The 26,394-nt window shown below is 38.3% G+C and overlaps 1 protein-coding gene across 5 annotated transcripts in view; it reads right to left on the bottom strand.

Moving 5' to 3' along the window:
• The window catches only part of LOC108711074 (SLIT-ROBO Rho GTPase-activating protein 1), a 106,531-nt gene that overhangs the window by 55,412 nt on the left and 24,725 nt on the right, over window positions 1-26,394 (bottom strand). For all 5 annotated transcript variants that reach the window (XR_005966282.1, XM_018252407.2, XM_018252408.2 and 2 more), the window contains exons 2-3: window positions 7,554-7,749; window positions 2,812-2,974 (exon numbers count right to left, since the gene is read on the bottom strand). Coding sequence is in view for 4 of the 5 variants with exons in the window: in XM_018252407.2 (XP_018107896.1) it covers window positions 2,812-2,974; window positions 7,554-7,749 (359 nt within the window). In the remaining variant the exon portion in view is untranslated. The remainder of the gene's footprint in view (window positions 1-2,811; window positions 2,975-7,553; window positions 7,750-26,394) is intronic.

The following is a 26,394-nucleotide window of genomic DNA, read 5'->3' as shown; positions in this document are numbered from 1 at the left end:
TAGCCTTTGATATTATGTCTGTCCAATAAATCATCCAAACCATTCTTAGGGTAAGGCCAGACGAGGAGATTCAGGGAGATTTTGTCGCCTGCCTGAGGCAACTTTGGGCGACTATTGGAAACGTATGGCCGCATGTGCATTAGCGCAGGCGATTTTGTGCTGTAGCCTATGGGGAAAAGACGCTGAGGCAGTTCGGGGAGATAGTTGCGCAAAAGACGTCTGGCCTTACCTTTAAAGGCATTAACAGAATCAGCCATCACAAGGCAGTGCATTCCACAACCTCACTTAAAGAACCACCTACGTGGCTTCTAGTCTAAAGGGATGGCCTCTGGTACGGTGATGCTCTTTATGGGTAAAAATGTCCCCTATTTGTCTATAATGTCCTTTAATGTACTTGTAAAGTGTAATCATGTCCCCTCACAAGCGCCTTTTTTCCCAGAGAAAACAACCCCAACCTTATTTTTTATATTTTATTGCTCTATTTAGACTAATTTTACATAGGAAATCTATAGAACCTCAGGACTCTGTCCGTATATTAAATGGTTTAAAGGGTTTTCAGCTATGTTAGTTTTTTTGTTATAGTTATTATCTGCCTTTTTTTCTGCATCTTTGCAGCTTTCAAATGGGGTTACTGATGCTAAACCCCAAAAACAAAACATTTGCAAATCGTCTCAGAATATCATGGTCTACATCATAACCCCAAAAACAAAGCACATTTGCAGATCATCTCAGAATATCATGGTCTACATGATATAAAGAAGTTAGTTGAAAGGCGTACCTTTAAGCACCAGTATACAGCAGTGACAAATACATTGTGGTTGTTTTTAAACAGATATAATATAATGACTTTAAATGAAATCCACATCAGAGTCACTTGGTTGCACTGCTAAAAATAGCTGCCACTATTGTTTTCTGCCTTTGACAATGACTTTGCCATGGATCACATACTTTCTGAGTGATATGTTTCGACCACGGCCTCTGCTATAAAACTGCACTGTGTGCCATTTCTATAGCACTCACTTTTACCCTTTTTTCATTCATGAAAGATCCAGAAAAAGAATATAAAAGATTATTATCAGTGTAAGTAACAAGCAACAGACCGAGGCTGCCATAAATACATTTACAGGTAGTTTTGTTACGACTTCCGGCACTCCATGCAGTGCTGATATAGTGGTACAGGCATTCAGAAAAAAACCTGCAGAGTTTTTATTGGAAATAACTGGAGCACAATGTTCCAATCTGCATGGCTTTTCACTTCAGCCACAGGAAGGGAAAACAGGTGCAAAAAAGCTGCTGGAAGGATGTAAAGGAATTCCAAGCAAGAGAGGCTCTTGGAAACTCTACAATGAGAGTAAAACTCGCTGGATTAGTGCCTGGAGGGCGCATTGCTTTTTTCATCTGAATTCAAGTCGACACAATGTGATGTGGAAGAGACAAGGCAGTTTGCTTGAAAGGAGGTCAGTTCCATTTATAAATGAAAGACCTCTAATGAGGTTTAGAAAAACAAACAGGAAAGGACACCATCCAATGCAGTATGCTAGAAGCCGAGATGATTTTATGTAACTACTTGCTGAGCTTTTCAGCCATATGAACAAAGATGTTATAATTGACTGTGGAAGCTTATCAGTCCCATGACTACTGTTATATTCACTGGACATTTATTCTGAGTAGTTCAATGGCAATTGCTTTTCGGTCTTAAAAACAAATGGATATAAGTGGTAGTTTTAATAAATCAGACACTTGCCCCCTGAGGACATATTATAACTTTAAAAATCCTGGCAGGGAAGGAGGGACTAAACACTGATATTACAAATTGTAACAATTTATCCACAGCTTACAGATAGCATGCAGGAACTACATAACCCACAATGCATTGCACTGTGATGTTTCGTTCCTTATTGAAATCACGTGAGCAGGGAATTGTGAGCTTTTGGAAAATGCATGCTGAGGACATATGGCTGCTGATTCAAAGTAACAGTAGTCAGCCAGCTCAGCAACATAGTCAGACAGATCAGTAGGAGAGCAGGGGGTTAGGCTAAGGGAACTGTTCCAAACCATTAAAAAAAAAAAATCTCGAAAAGTCTGCATATTTTTTAATTGATATATATTGCAAAGTTGCTTAAAATTATGTTTACTTTTCAAAAAGCTTAAGTTATGTTTGTGTGGAGTTCCCCTTTAAGTAAAGCAGGGACTTTCACATTCCAATGGGAAAAGGTAAGAAAGGGTTTAAATGACTATGAGAAATGGCTGCTACAGTGCTTTCATTTCAACTTGTGCAATCTTTTTGTCTGTGTAAAAAAAAACCACAATTATTTTGGAAGTATTTCTGCACAGTTTCTACATAAGCCCAACCAAATGAGCTCATGTCAAAAAGGGGGGGGTATATTTTCCCTGTTAATCCAATCATACCTGTTAAAGTTCTGTTTATTTGGCAAGGTCACCAAACAAGCGCTTATTTCACTGGTATATCCACCTTAAGGGTCGGCAGACCTGTCATCTGGCACCAAACACAGGCCAATAGGAAGCCGACTCAGTCCAGAAGGATATTTTATCTGCCTGTGTTTGCCCACCTAAGTCACATGGACAGGTTTTGAGATTGTTCAACTGATCAACCCAAGGACAGAATATTGGGATATTACCTAAGATCCTTCACTATTTTAGATCTGCTGATGTCTCATTGTACTTCAGTTTTATCCCCTTTTATGCCCCCCTTTAAACAGCACTATATATCCACTGCAAATAAATCATGAGTTGGTTATATACAGAAAACTTTTGAAACATAAATACAATATGGATGTTGGTCAAACATACCTTTTTGAACATTCTTGTTGAGTCTTCGCTGATCTGCATAAAGCGCATTATGACATTGTTTAGGTAGATGTCACTTAGTGTTGCATGATCCTTGCTCTCTCTTCTAACTTGATTCAAAAGCAAGTACCAGCAGTTCACAGGAGATAATAGATTTTGGTCTTTCCTATAAATTAGATATACATAAAACATATAGTCAACTATATGTCAAATACAAAGATGTAGCGATAACAAAACAAAAAAAGAAGGAATATGTATGAATAAGTGTATATAGCCTGCAGAAAAAAATAGATCTAAGTGGCATGATACCTTCTGTCCCAGTCATTTGCACAACAGTCATTAGCAAATAACTTTAAAACCACTGAAAATAAATGTATATTTCAATACTGCTCAAAATTTGAACAATTTGTCCATACTAATGAACTATTGCATTGATTGCACCTATCAGTTTGTGGAACAATGTGGTCCAAGATCTCGTGAAGGTAGTCTTTGGCATGGCTGATTTTCCCTTTAGCAAACATTGTGGATTGCACCAAAGCTTGATAATCCTAATCACTGGTAGAGGGGCTGTTCACGTGTTGGAAATTATCAAAATCCATCCTTGTGAGCAGTGGCATTACTACCATACAGTACAGGGAAGAGGAGGGCGGGATGGTTGTGGGATCTGCTGTATACAATTGTACAATTGAACATTAGCCCTGTGTCTACCCTGTCAAGTGCTGCCGAGATAGTAGATATATACTAACAATACCCAATAAAGCTTAGTACCGCTAACACAGCGGGCCTGGGAGCTGTGTACCATTGATTTATTCCAACGTGTTGCCATACACCCCATTGCCTATGAGTATTTTAATTTATTCACAATAGACATCCGATTTTTAAACAAACTAATAAAAGTTAAGTTTTACTCATCCAATTGAGATTTATGACTAATACGGTGGGGTGGTGCAACTATAATAGATCGCTCCTCACTTTTTCTCTCTTATTCAGTATATCTGACCCTGCACACTCACTACCTGTGCTTCTCCTGATGATTGGTGCTCCCATATACATATTTATTCTGTATAGTCCAGCTCCCCTGCAGATGCAAGAAAGTGGAGGGTGCATCTGCACATCTTAGTTTACTACATTTACATTGTTGGAAAAATTAAGATTCCTCAAAAATGCTTAAGGAAGCTAGAGGGAATGCTTCTGAATACATGTATAGGTCCTTACACTACAGCATTTACTTCATTCCCCGTGGTGGCTTTTTTATGTGCTCCAGTGAAAAGGAATGTTTGAGTTACAGTTGGCTTACTCTTCTCTAGTTGGCCTGTACCACGCAGGTGATAAGCTGCATGTTCCATGATACAGGGCACATAGGGGAGAATGGGCTTTGTTAACTTCTCTATTTCCTTGTGATAGAACAAAAAGAAGCAAAACAAGGTCAAGATGATGCCAATGAATTCATAGATGACATGTAGGCTACTACAGAGCGCAGAACTCCAATGTAAAGCTGGATTTTGTAGTAAAAACGTGTACAAAACGACACAGGGTTGGATCATTGGCAAAAAAGGGAGACACTGGAATTTTGGTAAATTTCCCTATAGCAAAAATTAACAAAAAAGGAGTTAATTTATCAAGTGTGCAAAATAAAAGGTTGCAACCTTCCATTTTCTATTTTTGCGTTTGTATGCTGCCTTCCACTTTGTTTAAATTGCCGCAGAATCACAGAGACCCGCAATCTTCCCCATACATTGCTATCTACATTTGGCAGTGCTGTATTTTTGAAGAGCAGGTGAGGGGGGAGGGGGACAGGTAGATGTCCCCAAGTTTGCCTCCCTAATTTGCACATTATTCAGTTTCACACAACAGATCTCGCACAAGATTTATTTATTATCCAGTGTAAGGTGGAGTGTAGCACGTCCCATTGTAAATGAGCTCTATATTGTCCTACATTATGTAAATGCTGTAAGATGATAATTTGGCATAACTTTACTGAATGAAATTAGTTTTGACTGATGCATGGTTGGGGAGGATGGGGGTGAGTTAAGAGCTGAAAAAAAAACTTAAGAAATTCAAATTAAAAGTTGTAACTAGAATTATATACTTTCAGCTATCCCATGCCAACAAAAGTGGAAAATATTGCTCAGCTATTTTTGCCTATATGTGTGTGTGTGTGTGTGTGTGCACGCTGTACTTGCAGAATTGCTTTTGCGCTAAAAATTAAAAGCTTGTTAAATACTAAAAATGTGACAGAAAACATTTGGCATCAAATCCCACTTCGTGTTCAGTAAAAACAATTTCACACCTGAAAATGTAATGACCTGGTTTATTTGCTTTCTACTGAGAATTTTTTTTTCTACAAGTGTTAAGGATGTCTGTGAATGTGCCATATGGGGGAGAGAAATGAAGGAGTCAGACACAACTGTTAACGGAAATACAACATATTTGCAAGTTTTTATGCCAACTCTGAAAAAGAAATACACTGAAAATAGAAAATTGCTCCATCTGTTAGAATAAGCCTGTCCCAGAATTCAAGACTGGCAACAGTGCATTAGCATAGAAGTGAACAAATAAAGTCCTAAACTTTACTCTTTTAGACACTATAACTGAAAAGGGCTGCTGTATACTTTACCAAATGCAGCAGCACCATTAATTTTTGGCCCTCAGGACTGCATGCACTTAAACGCTAGTTGTTTCACATAGAGATTGAATAGAGATTGATTGATTAGAGGACTAATACAACCCTTGCTGGACTTACAATAATAAAGAAAAAAATCTCTGAATTCAATGGGGCAGTATACTCCGTTGTTAAGCATGAGTTAATATAATAGGACTTGCCCTTAACACACTTTTTGCCTGTTGTTTTAATAATGAAATGTCTGTTTTTTCATGAGCTAAACAAGGAAAAAGACACAACTCCATGTCTGGTTCTTGCAAGGTAGATTATTAGATTGTTGTGGGAAATATCAGTGCAATACATAGGGCAGAGACACACACAAAGATTCTGGGAGATTTAGTTGCCCGGCGACAAATCGCCTCTTCTTTGGGCGATTAATCTCCCCAAAAAGCCTTCCAGCTGGCTAGAATCTAAATCCCCAGCAGGATGGCACTCAGATTGCTTTGTTTTCCAAAGTCGTCTGAAGTTTCTCAGAGTGCCATTTCGCCAGCAATTTCGATTCTTGCCAACAGGAAAGCTTTTCAGAGAAAGAAGAGGAGATTTGTCGCCAGGCGACTATTTCCCCCCTGAATCTTTGAGTGTGTCTCTGCCCATAATGTAATTTTATAGATCATTACTAATCTTAGGCAATGCTTATGGCTGGGGGGGACAGAGGTGCTATAGGAGAAAATCGATTTATCTTGAGTATTTACATTTTAAAATGTTTGATAAATTGTATTAATTCTTGCCCTTGGGGTGGAATGTAGAAAAGCAGAGGTATTTTTAAAAATCGTCCTTTAGTTCTAGTATTGACATTTCCAATTCATATTTTTAGAAAAAAAGAAAGATACTTATTTTATGCTGTCCATTTTGACCATTATCTGAAATATAAAATATTTCTATGGAGTGGGCCACATACATCAATTTATAGGCCCCCCTCTATCTTATGAAACACCAACTAGACAGCATTGTTTTTTTTATACCTATATTTTTAATGCAGAAAATCATGATTAGATATTACATGGGTGATATTTTCCCACTCCACTGTTTATGCCTTATACAAGGCCCAAACTTCTGTTTAATATTTAAAGCTGGCGATAAGCGAATCTGTGCGAATTTACTGCACTTCTAGCGGATACTTCAGTCTGTTGCACTGCAACTATATGGTCAGCCTCAAAATAAAAAGAATGTGTACTGATAATAAATGAGCTGGTAATTTGAAAAGTACCACTTGCAACAGGGTTTTCCAGGCAAACAAGTTCTTTTTCACATTTTACAAATTTTTTTCAAACTCCCTACTCCCTTCTCTGCTCACAGCATACTTTCTTTATATCTAAGAACAAGAATAAAACAAATCTGGTGTGTATATTAAAAGAAGAGATCTTAAAAAGGACATATATACAAAAATGCAGGGACTATCCCACTAGTTTGGGCATTTTCTGTTGTTAAAAAACTTTAGGCTATGTTAACTAGGCCATAAAGAAAGACATTTCAACTGTATTAGCTAAAAATCCCATTAATCCCAGCACGGCTTTTTGATTCAGCTGTTCTTGCGCCAACGGATATATTTACAAATGCAAGTCATATTTTTATCAACAGCTGGCCAGTGACAATCCTTTGACAAGTGCACTGCTCCAGAGCTCTATATAACTGCAGTCCAGATCTCATTATCCTTCATGTCTGGAGCAGTTTAGTAACACATGCTGCAATACTCTTGCTGCTGCAGGTCTCAGCATTGCACCGGGAGTTGGCACATCAAAATAGCCACAGGGCGGAATCTTCATACACAGAACATTAGCAGTAAGAGGTTGCTTTGTTCATTTTTGCAGATTAATACAACAGTGTCTTCATAGAAAGAATCAGACAATATCCAGTGTGATAAACAGGCCAACATCGGAGCTCTCTTACAAAAGACTACTTAGTGATACACTGGAATATATCTAATTTCTACAAATTCCATTACTTCTCTGTAACCAGTTTTTTTCTTTCCAAACCATATACAATCTCCCACATCCTGCGTACACCAGAAAAAGTTAAAGAAACTGGTAGGGGCTTGGAAGTTTACAAAACCAACAGAAATGATTTTTTCTATAAAATATCCTACTTGTATTGTTGATGGTCTTTAGTGCTTCTTGTTTTGGCCATAAATCTCTCAGCCAGTTTCTCCAAGTTCCGTGAATACTCAGTCTCTATTTCTGCCTTCTTACGAAAGAAGTCCTGCAAGTCCTGAAGAAGCTGAACTCTCATCTCTGTCTGCTGCTCCAAACATTTCTGCTGCTCTACTAGTTGGGCTCGGATTTCTGAAAAATAAAAAAAAATATATATATTTGTTAAATTATAATGAACTTTGTGGTTAAATGGTTGCCAAAAAACACTAAAACCAATACTTATGGAAGGAGTTTTATGTGGAAACCGCTAAAACACAAAAATTTCAAATATTCTGCATAAAAGGGAAAAAAAAAATTTACTTTGAGAAGCTGAACAGTATAATATATGGCAATGTGCACTCCCCCATAGTGGATTAATTAGTAATGGCATTAAGGCTGCCTTTAAGTTACACAAAAAGCTGCAGAGGGTTATCTTGATGGGGCTAATAATATTAAACATTTATTATAAATTTCCAGATCAGTGGCATAACTATAGAGGAAGCAGACCCAGCAGTCATAAGGGGGCCTGAAGAACATGGGGGCCCGTTATAGCTAACAAACCCTCCCTTCCTCAGCAGCTCTCATACCTGCGGCTGGGGTATTGGAACGCAATTCGGCACGGAGAGAAGTGGGCGGGTTGAGTCAGAGAGTGGGCAGAGGCAGGAAGTGGGCGAGAGGATGGGGATCGGACTGCGCTGGGCCCCTCTGAAGATTGTTTTGCAGGGGGGCCAGGCCGATTCAGATTAGAATGAAATGATTTCTTTTGTAATAATTATTTTATTAAAAGGATCTGTGATAGAGTATGCATAAATATTTTTTTTTAAGCATTCCTAAGTTCGGGCACTTTATTTTGGAGAAAAACAATTAGATCAAAGCTATGACTCCTATTAGTCTCTCTCTCTATATCTCTATCGAGAAATAAGTACTAAAAGTCGATCTGTGGTTAACAGTATAAATAAAGCTTCTCGACTTGCACGCAGCTGTTATTAAACTTTAATATAAGTGAGCTATTCTGTAATCATGTGCTTCTAACAAGAGAGAGCAAGTTCTGTCAATGTTGGACACAGGTTCTGTGAACAGATCATATCTGTAGAGGCCTGTGAAATAAGATTCTTATGCCAACTGGCACATCATTTGTATGTGGTAATTAGTATTTAGAGCATTTATGATGGATATTGCATTAAAGTTCTGTTCACATTTGAGAAATAAAGTACATTTCAAACTGAAAGTGCAATGAAAAGCTCATTGGCTGTCTCTATAGCATTATCTCTGCTACATTGACTATTGGGTTGCAGGTGCTTCCTAGCATCCTAACCAATCATTTCAAATTATAGGACAGAAAGAAACAAAATATCAAACTATAAGATGCAATATTAACATATGAATAAATACCATGAAAAGAAACTAGGCCATGTAAAAATTGCTTCTATAACCTTCCAAAAATGAAAATGCATGGGATGCAATGTTTCCTCTCAAAAAGGAAATGGAGAAATAAGCATTTAAAACACCATCCAAAAACCTGAATATACATCCATTTTATTCTGTTCTTTCATGAGCTTATCACTAATGCACAGTTTTATGGGGGTAACATTTATTTTGCACTGTGAATTTTGCACACATTGATGTGAACTCACATTCAGAGCACAAGGTGCATAAATGTATGCAACTTTTACACATATAAAAGCAATTCCAAGTGTTTGTGTACAATTCCTTTGGACACATTGCTGTTTTGAGCATAATATAAAAAGTACAATCCCATAAAGTTGATTTGTATAATGTTACTCCATCTGGAATGACCACTCAAACTCATCAAATAAACATACTTTTTCACAAATCCTAAAGTCCAAGCAAAATCATCCTTTATAAGCAAATATAAGGAACTGGCCATTAACACATACACTGTTGTTTAAAGCTGACCATACAGGCTGAACTTTGGGGTTTCCAACCAGCTGGATATAGCAGAAGCTAGCAACACACACAACTGTGAAGATGTATTTGATTGGCTTCAAACACCAGTCTCTGAAAACCCTGCATAATTAAAATAAATCCTCTCTAGCCTGGACCACCCCCCCCCCCAAACAAGACGCAAGTCAGCTATCAAGCTGCCATCAGCCAATGGGTTTTGTGTTTTGGACAATAAACTCTGGTATAACTGTTCAAAGCAGTGTTTTAAAAGCTCACCACAAAGACCAGTGGTCATTCATGTTGTGTAATAAGCCTTCTACTTCAACTTTTAACTTCATTTTTGCAAAATAATTAAATAGAAAATTACTTAATGAATTCTGTATTTCCTGAAGAATTCAGGTGTACCAAATACACCCACAATTCATCTAATTTTATCCATTAGATCCTTTTATATCTAGGGAAATATAAAAGTCACAAACTGTTCCCTTTGCACAGATCTTGAAATTATAATTTGCATTGAAAGATACAATAGGGACACACACTGAGAATTTAATGAACAGCTCAGCAGGATATGAATGTTTTCAGTTGTGTTCCGATGTAATCTACCAGGGTTCTGTCTGCCTTTATGCACAGCAAAATACACGTGTGCAATCCACAGCAAATGGCCTTTCTTGTAAAATATATTTTAACCTTTTTTTTGGCATCTGCAGTTGGGAATTTTTGCACATTCAGTAATTTGGAGTTTGAGAATAACCTTTGATTACCAGCACCTTGCTTTTATAGCTGGTTATCATATTTTGCCTTCAAAGCAGAAAAGCTTTTTATGACAAAAGAAACACCAATAATTCATACAGTAAACCATTCAGGGTTTTAGGAGACTGACATGACTTTAGTCTTTGATCAATATTAGGGGTGCACTGAATACTGCGTCCATGATTCCGCTTGCCTGAATTTGTTCTAAGCTGAAACCATTTTCTGATCTGTGATATTAATATGCACACGCAAATTGGGTTTGGCCAAATCTTTTGTGCAGATATACCAACAATTTAATTTTATGTATCCCTATTCAATATGCTACAGCATAATGCACAAAGTTTGTGGTCAAATGTGCACGTTCCCTCTAGTAATAACATTAGGTTTTTGTACAACAAGTTCTGTGCAGCAGCATCATTTAAAGATTTTCATGTCTTTGACTGTACTAATGTATAGTGCGACATACAGAAATAAAATACGCAGACAGAGCCACGGCTGTCATAACTTCCACTGTGTTGTATCTACTGTAGCTGCTTATTGTTCCCCAAAACGCAATTGTTCTTGCCTTTATTAAGGACATCTAGATACAGAGACACAACCAACGGAGCTTTCCTTCCGCACTGTACAATAACATAAATTTCATACAAAAACATTCTCTTTCCCTTGCTTCGATTTCCTGCAATACAACACTAGTCTCATTACTACAAGGCGATAGGCATAAATCATGGAAAAACAGCTCCATTCTATCAAAAAAGGAAATGTCTTGCCTGCATTCAGCTGAACAGATGCAAGGTTTATTTTAGTTCCAGAACTGCACAGACATGGCACTGAACTGGTTAACATTGGGAACATTAAAGCATGGGTATGTGTGAAGCCCTCTCTTAGCAAAGGTGAAACTATTTTACCTTATATTTGATTTAGTCCCAATCTAAAAGATCTACATATTCATTTTTAATAGGTCTAAGCTAGCAAATGATGTAACAACAATATATAAAAATTGCTAATGTTTGTTGAAAGCCAAACTGAATATGAATCCTTTTTACGGCTTGCATGGCATAAGAATTGTGAGAAACCAAATGAGTACCCTTAGTATGGTTACCTGCGCAGAGGCTACCTACCCTACCAAAACAGACATCAGATGCACATACCCTTGTCCAATCACTGTATTCTTGTAAGGATTATAAACACACATCCTGTGTGTTCACCTCAAGTGCAGAATACCCCCCCCCCCTTTATAAAAACAACACATTAAATGACTTAGGCCTCTGGCACAGCAGCCATAAACACGGGCAGAATTTTTCCCCAGTTGTCACTAGCCGTGAGGCAGAGTCTGCCCTTAGGCAGAATTCATTTGTTTTGTTGCGTTTCTTTAAACTAATTTAGGCCATAATTCTTAATTGTTATAAACATCAGGCTGAGCATATTGATTTAGCATATTTTTTTTCTAAGTCCAAATCCAACTTGGCATCATGCCTCAGAAATAATATAAAACAAAATCAATGATCTCTGTAAAAATTCATTCTGAGGTATCATAATGAGATTAAGCTTAATAAATCACAAGCAAATGTTTTTTAAGAAAAATAAATAGACATTACATATATAAGGGCTCTTACAAAGATTCGGCTGAACCCCCGAATCCTTCACGAAAGAGATTTCTCATCCACCCCTAATTTGCATATGCAAATAAGGATTTGGTTCGGCCCGGCAGAAGGATTCTGAATCATGCTGAAAAAGGCCAAATCCCGAACCGAATCCTGGATTCGGTGCATCCCTAATATATATGTATAAATGTTTATATGTGTCCAAGCTGTGATGCTAATGTTGTGCATTCTGTTTCTGCAGCTGGCACAAGTCTAGTTAAAAGTTAGTGTAGATATCTAGCCAATAAGTTGGCGTGAAAACTATATTTATACAGATGCTGCTAAATCAGAAACCTTAATTTATAAATTTCAGTTTATAAAACTGTGTCTAGTGGAGTTTTCGCAAAAAAGGAAACAAAAAATTGATCAAGGGAACCCTTCAAATGCCCTCTACCTCAAATGACAGCTCTTTATTGACTGTATTATTTATTAAAAATAAGTTACACATGGAAACAGGTGGATTCAGACATTTTCAAATGATTGTAAATGTCTAAAATTGTTATATATCTTATATGTCAATGATATTTTTTGATAAGCACTTTTACAATAAAGCCTCAATGAGGTTCTTAGTGACCTTATATCCTAATATTAACAAAGATAAATCAATATAATTGTTTCTAAGGCAACGGCAGAGAATGACTATTCCAGGGTTAATGAAGAAGCCATTCCATTCAAGCTATTATTGATTCACTTTCCAATAGGTCGCAAAATCAAATCAACAAGCTATAACTTAAGAATAACTTGTAGCACAAAGTAGGATTTCACCATTTCTTTCTGAATACCTGCATCTGGTAAAAAAGTTTTCCTGTAATTAGACACATAAAAAGCCTTGTTTCTAATGTGTCAAATTTAAAATCTGCAACATAGTAGCCAAGAAAGGAAAAAATTACTAAACAATATTCCTTCATATGAAGAAGGTATTGAAGCATTTGAACTAAATTTGTGGTTTTTTATGCCTAACAAAAGCTTTATATTATAACTTGCATGCATGTTTTACCAGTTTTTAAATAGCACGCAGGCTAGTGGCTGCTGGGAAAGTTCTCAAGCGCTTATATACAGCAGTTGACTGTTGAACACGCCCGCAAGAACTAATATTCATCAATATCACTCATCATACCTGTTCCATTAGAGCACATAAAAGAAACAGAACCGGTTAAAAGCCATCTGTTCACCAAATGCAAACGTTAGAAGTGCAAATATGTAGGCAAGTTTAGCATATATGCACATAAAATGCAGCCTTTTCAAACCTTTCAAAGCTTTCAAACTCTGAGGGGGTTATTTACTAAACCTCAATTCTTTTGTGGTCGAGGTTTTTTGGTCAAAAACTCAAATTTTAAGAGGAAGAAGAAAACTTTTTCCAGATTTACTATACCCCAAAGCTGCAAAAAGTCTGAATCTGAAAAAAAAAAAAAACATTATAGTCTGAATCTGAAAATCTACCATCTCAAACCTCTTGAGGACAAGTCAATGGGAGATGTCCATTTTACAATTTGAAGATATAGTGATTTGTTCTGGGTTTTGTCCGTTTCGGGTGTCAAATACGAAAAATTTGTAAGATTCGGGGTTTTCACTCGATTTTATCAATTTTAACTTTTCAAGTTATTTTATTGATAAATAAGTTAAATTTGTGGATGGGAGTTTGGTTGAGCTTTATTTACAAATATGAGATAAATTCCAGTTTTAGAAGATAACCCCATGAATGTGTTTTATAATTGTGAGGATACTGTCCACAATGAGTAAATGGAGACAATTCCATATATTCTGCTGACACTGCTTAAAGGTGGGTGCTAAAATATCAAAACACTGCAGCCTTTAGATCCCTATGCACAAAGCAGTCATGACTACACATTTTAATGAAATTATTTTATTTGATAAAAACCATGAAAATTCCTATGACAACAGTACAGGATTAATTTAGTTGCATTTTGAAATGTTTTGTCCATTGGTATGTGATCATTTCATATCAGCATTTTTGTTGTGCTTAACAACATTGTGTTTACTAATGATAATGCATCCCCTTTGTTAACTACATCCTGAAAGGTATTATCTCGGAATTCCCAGTGGAGAGTTGATTTCCAAATGTCACTGTGACACAATCACCCCCACCCTTCATGGTTCAGACTATACTTGTAGAAGAACAGCTGAATCAATAGGTGGATGAGTAATTCTGACAGGCTGACAGGTTATCCTCCTGCTTCTGTTCCAGTAGTATGAAAAGATGCACTGCTGGAGATCTCCTGAGGGTATATCTGAAAACTACTGGCACAGTGAGAAGCAATTGTGCTCATCAGCAAAGCAATACCACAAAAAATAACAAACCTTTTTGTGATCATGTAGAAGCTAGTCAAAAGACAGCCATTAAAAGGTAATAATAACAAAAATGTATTTGAAGAGTATAGAGCTACCTTTTCAGCCTCAATATTTAAGCTTTATGGGGATCTCCTCCCAAAAAACAGTTTTTTTTTGCATATTGAAATAAAATGTAAATCTAAGCAGCTTTCTACTATATTTTGTTTAAACATTTACGGCCTGGCTTTTTATATTCTTTGCACTACACACACAGCTCTGACTCCTGAAAAACATAATCCCTGCTAATTTAGAAAACCAGGACAAATACGTCTGCGACGTTGTTTGGAGAACAGGAATAGAAAAACAAACAAGAATATCAACTACAATGAGATTTATAACTTAAAAAACATTAAACAGCCTTAAGGTGGCCATACACGGGCCGATAAAAGCTGCCGACAGACCAAGTCGGCAGCTTATTGGCCCGTGTATGGGGGCCCCCGACGGGCTTCCCCGATCGAGATCTGGCCGAAAGTCGGCCAGATCTCGATCGGATGGGGTTAAAAATCCCGTCGGATCGCGGCCGCATCTGTTCGTTGATGCGGTCCCGCGATCCGACCGCCCGTTTGGCGAACGCTAGGATCCGATCGTTGGGCCCTAGGGCCCACGATCGGATCAGCCCGATATTGCCCACCTCAAGGTGGGCATATCGGAGGGAGATCCGCTCGTTTGGCGACATCGCCAAACGAGCGGATCTATCCGTGTATGGCCACCTTTATTCATAAAGTAGCTCACATGGTTGTACGAGGGAAAAGTGGGGAATGTGAACTAGAATGCCATGCTTCCCAAAACTAAAAAGAAGTAACCACTATAAATACTGTTGCCATGACTAGAATAATTTTTCAAATCAAATAAACATGCAATTTCCATACTCATATAGAAATGTAACAAGGTTTCCAAAAAGAGCGATTTTTTTTTTTTGTGGCCTGTGCATTACAGAGAGTTATCCCATAAAATATGCAACAAAACTTATTAACAGCTGAGCTACAATATCTGACTGCTGTCGGAAACTGTTAATATTCAGCTTGGAAAGGTTTATTATATTTTGATGGAAGAGTTCACAGTGAACCCTTTTATCACTCACCATATGACTAGTCAAGCTACGAAAACAAGTTATCTCCCTGTTCCCTTTATAAATGACAGGGACTGTTAGCATGCCCCAGCACGCCAACCCAATAATGTTGGGCCATGACCATCTGCTGCAATAAAAACTCTCTGCTGATGTTCAAAGCCTCACCCTGGAAGTAAGGTGTGAGGGCTAAATGGATCTCTCCATCTTAACCGTTCAGAAGCCAAGACTGGTGGAAAATGTAATCCAAGGTGGAAGCAGGGGCCAGAGGGATTTTTACCACATCTGGGTTTTCTAGAAGGACCGCCAAATAACACCAATTTAGTTACTTTATTGCAATAATGACCTCATAAAAAATTAAAAGCAACAATAAAATTAGCTTAACCAGAATAAAATAATGAAAGGAACCCTACATAAATGGAGAAAAACGTTGGTGTGGTGAAAAGACAAGTTACCATATACATATATCCACCAAAAATAAAGCACTGCAAAAAAAGGCATGCAAACATAGTTTTGCCGAGACACATTCAGCTACTAACACCTAATCACAGCTAGATATGATAAATTACAATGCAACCCTGTCTTATGTGGATCAGCTTCATATGAAAACAATTAGATTTGTATGTTTTTTCTTCGGTTGAATAAAAGTTCAGGCTCAGCACTCCATGAATCTGTTTTGCAAGGGTATCTTGATAGGTTTGTCTGCATAATAATGACCCAGCTGGCATTTCGATACTGCCAAGAAAAATGGAAATTGCAACCCTTCAACTTAAGATCAAATATCATATGTTTTTGAACAGTAACTACGAAAATATTGGGACTAGCATCTGAAGGAACAGGTCTAAAACTGGAGGCAGAAGGCCTTTCTATATGCTCTGCTGCCATCCTGAAAGACATAGAAAGCATGCATGTAAAATCTTTAGAGAATACATTATTGGTGCACATGTGAGGTCACTAACAGTTCACAGGGCTGGGAAGATGGTAGATTTTTTGCGCAGCTGGAAACAGCACAGCTGGAAAGACACGTGGCAGGAGCAGTAACAAATGATCTCCCTAAAGCACAATCAAGACACCAAAAGACAAACTGGCCACTATCCCTCACTTACTATTAAAGCTGAAATAGTATTCAGAAATAAACTCTTGCAGGTTCTCTAAAAATACAAGTCTATTTAATAAATTTTAGGCTTAGATTATGCAAATAGGGGGAAATACCAAAGTAGGTCTCTCTCTTGACTAAGCAATTATGGAGCTATTTCAATCTATATCCACAAATTTAGCTACTACTGTTATTTTATATGAACATCATGAGGAATGAAGTTAAACATCATCAAACACATTTGCCTTTAAACTAACGTTCATACCACTGGGGAGCAGGGGTGAGAGTCCTCAGTGAGGGCTGCTTGTTGCTTGTGGAGCTCATAGCGGCATAGAAGGGGTGAAAAGCCCAGTCAATGGCTTTAGTTATGCCACTGGGTCTATGGCAACTGTGGCTAAAAGGAATCAGAGCAATTTCATACAACTGAAAAAATGAAAAAATGGTACTAAAACACTGACTTGCTTTTTGTTTTATTATTTAAATCCCCAATGAAATCCCTTGTCTCGGCTTCACTGGGGTCCTCTTTGTAGCAGTTGTTTTTCTCAGGGAGATGCAAGACAATCAGAAGCACAAGCTTATGTTCAAAAATTGTTATGGCTCCTTCACTGGCACTCTGGCTGCTACAGGAGACCATTACTTACAGACAACTGTGCTGGAGTCATGGCAGGGGAAATCAAAAAGAAAAGTGAGTGATTTGGTACCATCAGTGGGACTGTGGACAAACCAAAGACTTTTTATTCCATTACCACATATGGCTCTGCCTTCCACCTACTTACACACTTGCTTGTCCACCTGCATGCATCGTTGGATGGCAACAGAGAGTATATGCAGACAAGAATGAGAGCATTTTAGGGGCACAGGGGCAGAAAACTGGGAGGGTGCTGGGGTCGAATACAGGTACATACAGATTTGACGTTCCAGTCAAGGAAACTTCTTCATAGGTGTTATACCACTGTGTAACATTTAAATTCTGAATTGTTTTCCCCCTAAACTGCAACTAACATGTTATAGGTCTCTCCCAAAACACTGCCTGCCACGATCCTAACTTCACCTGCTCAGTCTTCTCTCTTCCATCTTCTCTGTGTTAGAGGAGCTCATGTTGTTTGCCCAGATTTAGTTTGTGCGGATGCAGGAACTTCTGGTTCTAGGCAAGGGTGTATCATGAAAGGACAATATATGACTATTTTAATACATCTATGAATTTTGCTGGGGTTTTTTCGTGCTAAAGGGGCAAACAGAGAAAGTGAAAATGTATAAGAGGTGTCTTTGTCACTTCAGTATTGCCAGGGAAGTTACTAGTGAATTAACTGCTTAACAAGGGCTTATATGCAGCCAGATGTTTCTAAACAACTAGTTAGTTCTACTCTCCCACAAACCTTTGCACAAATTCATGTTTCCCACAAGCCACCACAATATTACTTCAGAGCTTCGCCGTGTGCAGTGCCTCACTTAATAATGCAATGTGAAGTAACGTCACACTGTTTGTAGCAATGAATACCTAATTACAATATAATAATATCAGCAATGACTTGCACCAAAACACCTTCAATTTATACTTGGACCTCACCAAAGGACATTTTATTGCAAGAATTCTGTAATAATGCCACATAATGACGTTACATATGTGCTGAGCCTACTTATTTTCTCTGATCTTATTTCTGTTTCCTTTCCTCATTATGACAGAAAAAATAAAAATGAAGAACTCAGCTTTTGCAAAGTTTATATATTTTGATTTACATAAATCCGGCATTTTACAGTTGCAGTTTAACTTCACCAGCTGTAACTAAATACCAACTCATCTGAAACATGATGTGATCAGTTCTGACAGCAACATTATAAAAACTGTAATGAGCCACAACTAACTTGTCTCCTATGACAGGCCAGCACTAATTATGTCTAATGTCACTGAGGCCTGGTGTCCTATCAGACATCCTAATTGTCAAAGTTAGAGAAAGGACAGTGCAAGGCCTTTCTAAAGGGCAAACACATTTTATTTGCCAGAATGTAATGGATATATAAATTATTTACTGCACACACAGACCAATCAGCAAATTAAGCTGCGGTAGGGCATAACAACAGAGAGTGTGGAATACCCTGGGCTGATTCTTGCTGCTGCCGCAATGTCGACAGAGGAGTCCAGGGGGGTCAGCAACTGTGCTCTCTGTGCTAGAAAAGCTGAATTTACGGCTTTTTCGGCTCTTAAAATTAAGAGTGGAGCTCTGCAAAAAAATTGTGGCCAAAAAATGTGGACACACATCCTAATTACCATGTTAATTTTACAAAATTTGGCAGGTTATGAAAGTATGAACACATTTCTGTGGTTTTTATGTGCTATTACAGTTTTGCTAATGAAGGTGAATTGCCCTTTAGGCTGCAAGTCAGTTTCCCCAAGAGACCTGCTTATCTTAAATTGTTACAATTGTTTCTTTGCTTATCTTAAATTGTAACAAATGTATCGAAGTGCACCTGTATTCTGGGTTCTCTGCCAAAAGCCAATTAAGTTAGAAACTGTGTATCTTTTTCTAGCTGTTCAGTGCCAGAGATCAAAGAGAAAGTCTGACATTTCAGTAACAATCCAGGACTAGGGCAGTTGGGAGGATTGAATAATCTAATTTAAAGGGGCCCTTTAAGATAAGGATAATAGTTCTAACCAACCTTCCCATATACAATAACATTTTCAGTGATTGTACAGTTATTAGTAAATATAACCATTACTGAATGCTGCATTTGTCAGATCAGGTTCAATATTACTCATTTATATTTTTTTTCTCAAAGTTGGGCACTTTGTTTTCTAAAATAGCTTTAAGTTTCCTTAAGAGGCAACTATGGAAAATGAAGCACTGCGCATATTTTCCCAATTGTGATTTACTTTCCATTGCCAATGGAAAAGAATTTTCGGGAGATGTGCCACCCATATTGCTGCAGATATACCTGCGGGTGACAAATCTTCCAGTCTGGCAAGGCTGTCACCTAGCTTCATGGCCATAGCACCCCTGGATAGACATAAATTCTCTCAGAACTGGATTTTAAAAGAAATGGTACAGCATCCCTAAACTAAACAGCTGTATATTTAAATGCAAAAGATGAAAAATTATTAAATGCATTAAAAATATTACTAAAATAACATTAGTATTCAAGAGATGGTATTCAGGAGATAAATGGACCAATTTGGCCTGCTCACTCATACGTCTATGTCTCTGCATCAATTTTCATGGGGATAGGAGATAATTACCCCGCTAGAGTTACCAGGGTTAGGTAGAAGAGATATGTGCCAAAATACCACCCCCCACCAGTTGCGTCCTTGACATATGTCTCTTTAACCTAACCCTGATTCTGTCCCTGGCTCCCATAATGTGACCTTACATTAGGAAACATAGGTACTACACCATTTCCAGTATGTAACGTCCCCTGTTTTTGACTCAGTAAGGGGTTAGAACGATGTAACAGGATTCATTCCCTTTGTATAACATTCTGTTGGAATAGTACAACCTTTTCATGCAGTGAACTGGATTCACAAGGCACCAATCATTATTATGCCTTTAGTGGATAAGAAGAATAAAAGTACTTACTCCCATTTTAAAAGCAGATTTTGTATGCCAGGACATCAGGCAAAACACAACATAACTCTGGAGCAGAGGGCACTGTTATCAGAATTATTTTATTTGCAGTGTGTATACATTTGGCAGTTACTAGTTTCAATATAGCGTATGTATGAGTGCACAATATAGACAAAATGCTTTCTGCTGTAAATGATCATCCACATGCTGGGTATAGTTACAGGATGCCGCCATAAAAAGCGCTCACATTGACAACTCATCATGGTTTGAGAGATTGGATGCCTGGTTGTACAATGTGGAGTAACAAAGCAATAATCAATACCAGGAAATCAAGTGAATGTGACCTTGGGTACAAGATGTTTTTTCTTTTTGTACCTCAGGCTCAGAGACTGAAAGTAATCATTCCAGAGTTGTAACAACCGATAGACAAAATTTAATGGGGGATTAGAACAGTCTTGTATACTCTATCTGTTGCGCTCCTTAAATGTTTTTCTTTCACCTCCATGCAGTAATCAATATCAACTTTCCATAAATAGAAACCACAACAAGGAAGCCTCCTACAGTGTAGCCAAATGCTTGCCTATTATAGCAGGAACCAGCTGTTTGGAAGGGTTAGTATTGTAAGACTGTAAGGCAGCTCAATGGCAGCCCCCCTTTTGCATGTAGTCAGGGCCCCAGCAGATGCTTGTGTCTGTACACTTAAGGGTACATTACAAGCTAGATCCACTTCCATTGCAGATGTTGGATTTAGTGAAAAGCTGGAAAACCACTACAGCATCCTTTTCCCCTGGTTATCTGAAGTAGCAGGCTGCTTAGCATTATATTGAAATCTCAGATGTATTTAAGTACAGCTCTGTGTGTACTGTAGGATGAATGTCAGCTTAAAGGGAAAATATTCTCCCCTGAGATCATTCCGCTGGCATTACATAAAAATTAAATCTTACTAATTAACTGAACACTATCTAAACTTCAAATATAAAATTATATTTATTTTCTTTTTCTTTTTAACACACCTAATTCCATAGATTGAAAGGAAAACTGTTAGAGACTGCCTATGCCGCAGGGAGCAATTCCATACCCCCCTCGACCTCACAGAGTGATCCAAACCATGCTTCGGCTTGTTCCATTGTGAATTGTTAGATTTTGGGACTAGAAGTCACTTGCACTTAGCACACTACTCTTACATTTGGAAATCAGCCCTAATATGTTACCTGGCTAGTAATGCCAGCATCATTTTAAAGGGCCGCTTTACATGTTTCCTCCTTTGTGTTTAATAAGGATACAGAGAACAAAATGCATGTTATTTCTCTTTAAAGCTTCAATTACTGACCCTGCTATAGGATTCTGCCTTGCATTAGCATAACAATTCAAACAATGATATAACATGGAATAGTAAAATCACCCAAGCTAATATAAGGATTAATTATGTCTTACTTTGGATTAAGTGCAAGGTACTGTTTTATTATTGTAGAGAAAAGGAAATAATTTGTAAAAATGTGGATTATTTCGACAAAATGGAGTCTATGCTTATATTATGCTCTGCAAAAACCATATGGAGAAACATTAACAAAAAAGGATTATAAAATGAACTGCACTGAGGCAAAGATAAAAACAGTCAGTCATACCATGACCATAATGAAGCATAACATATTCTAAACATAGAAGGAAAAAACACATAACTTGTACTGATTTGAAGTGTTTGGCACAGTTTAATTTGCTTGGCAAGATGTTCAGGTGCAAGACTTTTTGACATTACAATCCTCTGCATATTTCTTGACAGTCATAGTCACCTTGGTGATCGTTGCTAAGCTCAACAGTACTATGGGGCTCAGCCATCCAAGAAATCCAAATGTTTCCCTAGTGTCTGCAGTGCAGATAAAGCAGACCTTTAACATCCTCAAGAGTCACGTTAGAATCTATTTTAGGTTGGATCATATGCCTACTGTCTCCTCTGCTTGTACTGGCTTCTTAAACTTCCTGGCAATGACTTAAGCTGGCCATAGACGCAAAGATCCGATCGTACAAATCATCGGCAATACATGCAGAGATATTATCTTCAGCCGACAGAAATCTTTTAACCTGTCTGATTGACAAAACGACCGATCTCCGCCGTATGAAAAATGTCGGGACTCTCCACACGGTCCGAAAATCTTTGCGTCTATGGCCAGCTTTAATTTGAACAAAATGTAGTAGATTGTATCCCTGTGGTGATTACATATGATAGGGGGTTATTTACTAAACTTAGTTTTTTTCTGGTTGGACTTTTTGGGGCAAACACGCAAAAACTAAAAGAATCCAAATTTCGAATATGAAAACCCGGTATCTCAAAACTGTCGAGGTCATGTATACAGTAAGCCAATGGCCGACTAAAGCTACAGCACTAGAAAACCCACTACTCATTTGCCATGGAAATTGATAATTATAGGTTGCAGTTTGTTTCTTAAATTGAAGAAAATGTAGATGTAATAAAGAGTTGGCTTACATTTATGCTTCCTCGGGAACTGTTCCAGTAATTTCAGCTTACTGAGGTTTATAGTGCTAGGAACATTAAAGTCAGATATTGAGCATAAATGCTCCATGAATATATTATAGGTCATGCTGTTATAGGAAGTTTAATTGCAGACAGATCTATCACAATTTAATAAGCCACACCTCAGGGCAAAGCTCATTTATACCCACTCAGCTGTAACTAGCTACTATCCACCGATTTATTTGTATTGCACCAACTTGTAAATTAATTATTTGCATTAATCCCTACACCCGTTTTCCTTAAACAGGAATAAACATGGTAAAGCTGGTAAAGTGCCTATGATTACGTATCATCTAATACGAAACGCGTTAGGACACATATCTTTTAACATGATGGAATAAAGCTTCAAGTTTTAACCTCAACCGCCTTGGCTGCAGGAGTGCGTGCACAATTATTTTGAAAGCTGGTAAAGAACCATTGATTTGTCTGGTCACCAATTGAATAGATCTTGATCCAAACACATAAACTGAGCCATAATGCAATCATCTTGGGGCTGACAATATGTCACTGCGCACAGACTGCAGAGACCACTCATAGCCTGGCCACACAATTATTGATGAGAATGGACCCATATGTGGACAAATTTACTGTCAATTTGGTTCAGAATGTACATTTCATCAGAAGTCAATTCACGACTATCTTTTTTGAAGGAAGTACTCAATATCATAAATATCAGATCAGTGGGTTGGAGCAATTCTTTCTAAATGTCCCAGAATAAAAGGCCTAGGACAGAAGGAAATGGCTGGTTATAACTATATAAAGGATTCATGTTACATGGCATATTATCCTCTGAGGGAAGTGCCACAAACTGCCCATGCCAATGTATCTCCACTGGCTGACAAATGCAGATGAAGAATATGCCAAAAGTACCATAGCCCTTAAGAATTTGCCTTCATATTTGGGTTGTGTTGTGCATGTACCCTGCCAGTAGCAGAGATGTTTTGAAAGGCACATTCATTTCCTCCTGAGCTCCGCCGTCAGACTTTGCAAGCATTGTGTATAGTCATCTATAATAATGAACACCTCCTTTTGCAGGAATTTCTGTAATGTCTGTTTGAGCCAATATGCTGAGGTCAGGGGCAGAAGGACATTTTCTTGGAGCAGATGTTTAGTCCTTCTTTTAAAACTGCACAATGCAATTAAGAATAGATATTGAAGCATAACTGGTTTCCTTATGTGATACATTTTCACTAAGTTTTTTTTTATAACTCTTTATTTATTCAACATAGAGTTTTCATTTTCATCTGTACAACATCTATGCAATGACATGTATAGACCTCAGATCAGCACATTATTTCACAATATACAGAAAAAGTAATATAAAATAAAATAAAAAGGCATGGCATCCATAATATGAAAAGAAATCATATGCATCCTAGGTGTACCTGTTCCCAATAAAGGGAAAGCTCTTCGGGATAATTGCAAACAGTGTCAGCATTCCGTACATGAATACAGAGAGGAAAAGGAGAACCGAAACAACAGGTAGGAGGAAAGAAAGAGAAAGAGAAGAAAAAGAGAAGGAAAATAAAGGAACATCATAAAAACAGCAAAAATGACCGAGCTCGGGGGTGAATTGAAAAAAAGAAAAGAAAAAAAAATAAAAGGGTCCCTATCCGGGAACAAGTTAGCATGTCGTCGGGGGATATAAAGTGTCCCAAGGAGACCAAACTTTCTCGTAAATTGGTAAGCGGGAGGCATGCAAGGCCGCCATATATTCCATTCGTCGTATGTCCTGGATAGCTGTTTTCAATTCGGTTGCTGTGGGAGGTTGAAGCTTCTTCCAGTTGCGGGCTATAACCCGTCTAGAGGCAGTTAAAATCAAATTAGCTAATTTTTGGCTATGTTTCTTAAGCCCAGGGAGTGGAGATCCGAGCAAAAAAGAAAGTGGGTTTCGTTGTATATCGGTACCAAACAGTAGAGCCAACATGTCCCGCACTTCCTGCCAATAATGTGCCATAAGAGGGCACGTCCAGAAAACATGATAGAGAGTCCCCACACCGCCACAGTGCCGCCAACACTCCGGGGATACTGTCGGGTAAAACGAGTGGAGCTTACTCGGCGTCAGGTACCATTGCATAAGAATCTTATAATTGGTTTCCTTGTGAGTCACACATACCGAGGCCCTTCTGAGATTCTCCCAAATTAGTGACCATCGCGGAAGGGTTATCACTTCCCCAAGCGCCTGTTCCCAGGCCAGCATATAGCCATGTTTCAAAAAAGAGGGTTTGGAGTAGGCATTGAGGGTGCCATAAATGTCGGATAGAAGCCCCTTCCTGGATCCTCTAGTGGTCATAATCGAATCCAAAGGACTGAGCACCGAGGGGGCCTGAGAGCCCACCACTGCCAGGGCAAAATGTTTAATTTGAAGATATTGGTAAAACAACGAGTTACTAAGCTCATATTTGGCTTGAAGTTCTTGAAAAGAATACAGTTTACGGGTGAGCGGGTGATAAAGGTCCCTGAGCTGAGTTAGACCGGCCTGTCGCCAGGGCTGTGCAAAAGAGTCTGTAAGTCCAGGAGGAAAGTAAGGGTTGCCCCAGAGAGGGCTTAGCCGATATGGCCCTGGGAATGTGTTAAACTGTACTTTAGCATAGTTCCATAATGACACAGTCAATTTTACCGAATTCAGTACACAGTCCTTGACTTTCAGCAACTTCCTCGAATCCCATAAAAAAGAGGAGATGGCAAAAGGAGAAACAGTATCATTTTCCAAGGATACCCACTTCCCACAGTGTGTCCTGTCCGACCATGCCACTGCCTGCCTTAAATGCGCAGCCAGATAGTACCTAGTAATATCTGGAGCCCCCAGGCCCCCCCACTCCCTCGGAGACGTGAGCACCCTCTTAGATATTCTGTGGGATTTAGCAGCCCATATGAAGTTCACTAATTTAGCCTGAATCTGCTTCAATATTGTAAACGGGACACGTATAGGCAAGGTCTCAAAATAATATAGCAATCTGGGAAGAGTTACCATTTTTACCGTGGCAATCCTGCCCAGCCAAGATAATGAATGGGAGGTCCATTTATCAAGATCCGCACAAGTCCTAGCAAAAAGTGGAGTATAATTTTCCTTATAGAGGGTGGCATAGCTTGGAGTCAAGCGGATCATTTTCACTAAGTTTATCACAGGCACCAAGACTTTTCTAGCTTATTCAAGCATTATGCAGAGCAACTTGGATAACATTTGCTTGCGAGCACATTGAAAATACTGAGTGAGCAATAAGTAGCAATCTTTGCAGAGACATGTATTTCTATGCAATTGGGCAATGAAGGCAAACTTAAATTGTTGAAAAAAAAAGTTTGATTTGCTGGGGAGCAGTAACTCACAGCATCATATGAACAGCTGAAGGGATCTGGAAGTTGTAGTTCTAGCATTTGGATGGTTGACAACTGCACATCATGGCTATGTATATTCTTAACTTGAGCAACATTTTTCCCAGAAACTTTTTGTGTGTTTAAGGGGGTTAAACTATCTGAGGCTCTTAACCTTAGATTGCAAGCTCCACTTGGGCAGAATGTGAATAATGTATGCTCTCTGTAAAGGGCTCCCGAATGTGAGTTTTATATAAATTACTAAGAATGAAAGCAAGAACAACAAAAATAGTAACAATAAATTATGTTAAAACCCTGCAGCCCTGTTTTACTTTATGGGAAAGGATTCTACATATACTGCATGCTCAAGGTGGTGATAAGTGCTTGTGTCAGGCTAGCTGGCAGGGGGATATCAAGTGCCCGGATTACACAGTGCTCAAGTGCATTTGTAATTAAAGTGATGTGCATTCGCTTAGGCAATGGGGTTGGCGTCATTCCTTTACAAGAACAAACTGCTTTGCTTGTGTACAGTTAACCTGTTCCATCAGAATGGAGTCCGTTGTAAAATTTTGATAAAAAATAATATAAAA

This window comes from Xenopus laevis, chromosome 3L (genome assembly GCF_017654675.1).
Source record: "Xenopus laevis strain J_2021 chromosome 3L, Xenopus_laevis_v10.1, whole genome shotgun sequence".
Lineage (NCBI taxonomy): Eukaryota > Metazoa > Chordata > Amphibia > Anura > Pipidae > Xenopus > Xenopus laevis.
The sequence above is the reverse complement of the archived record's forward strand: the minus strand, read 5'-3'. Positions and strand labels throughout refer to the sequence as shown.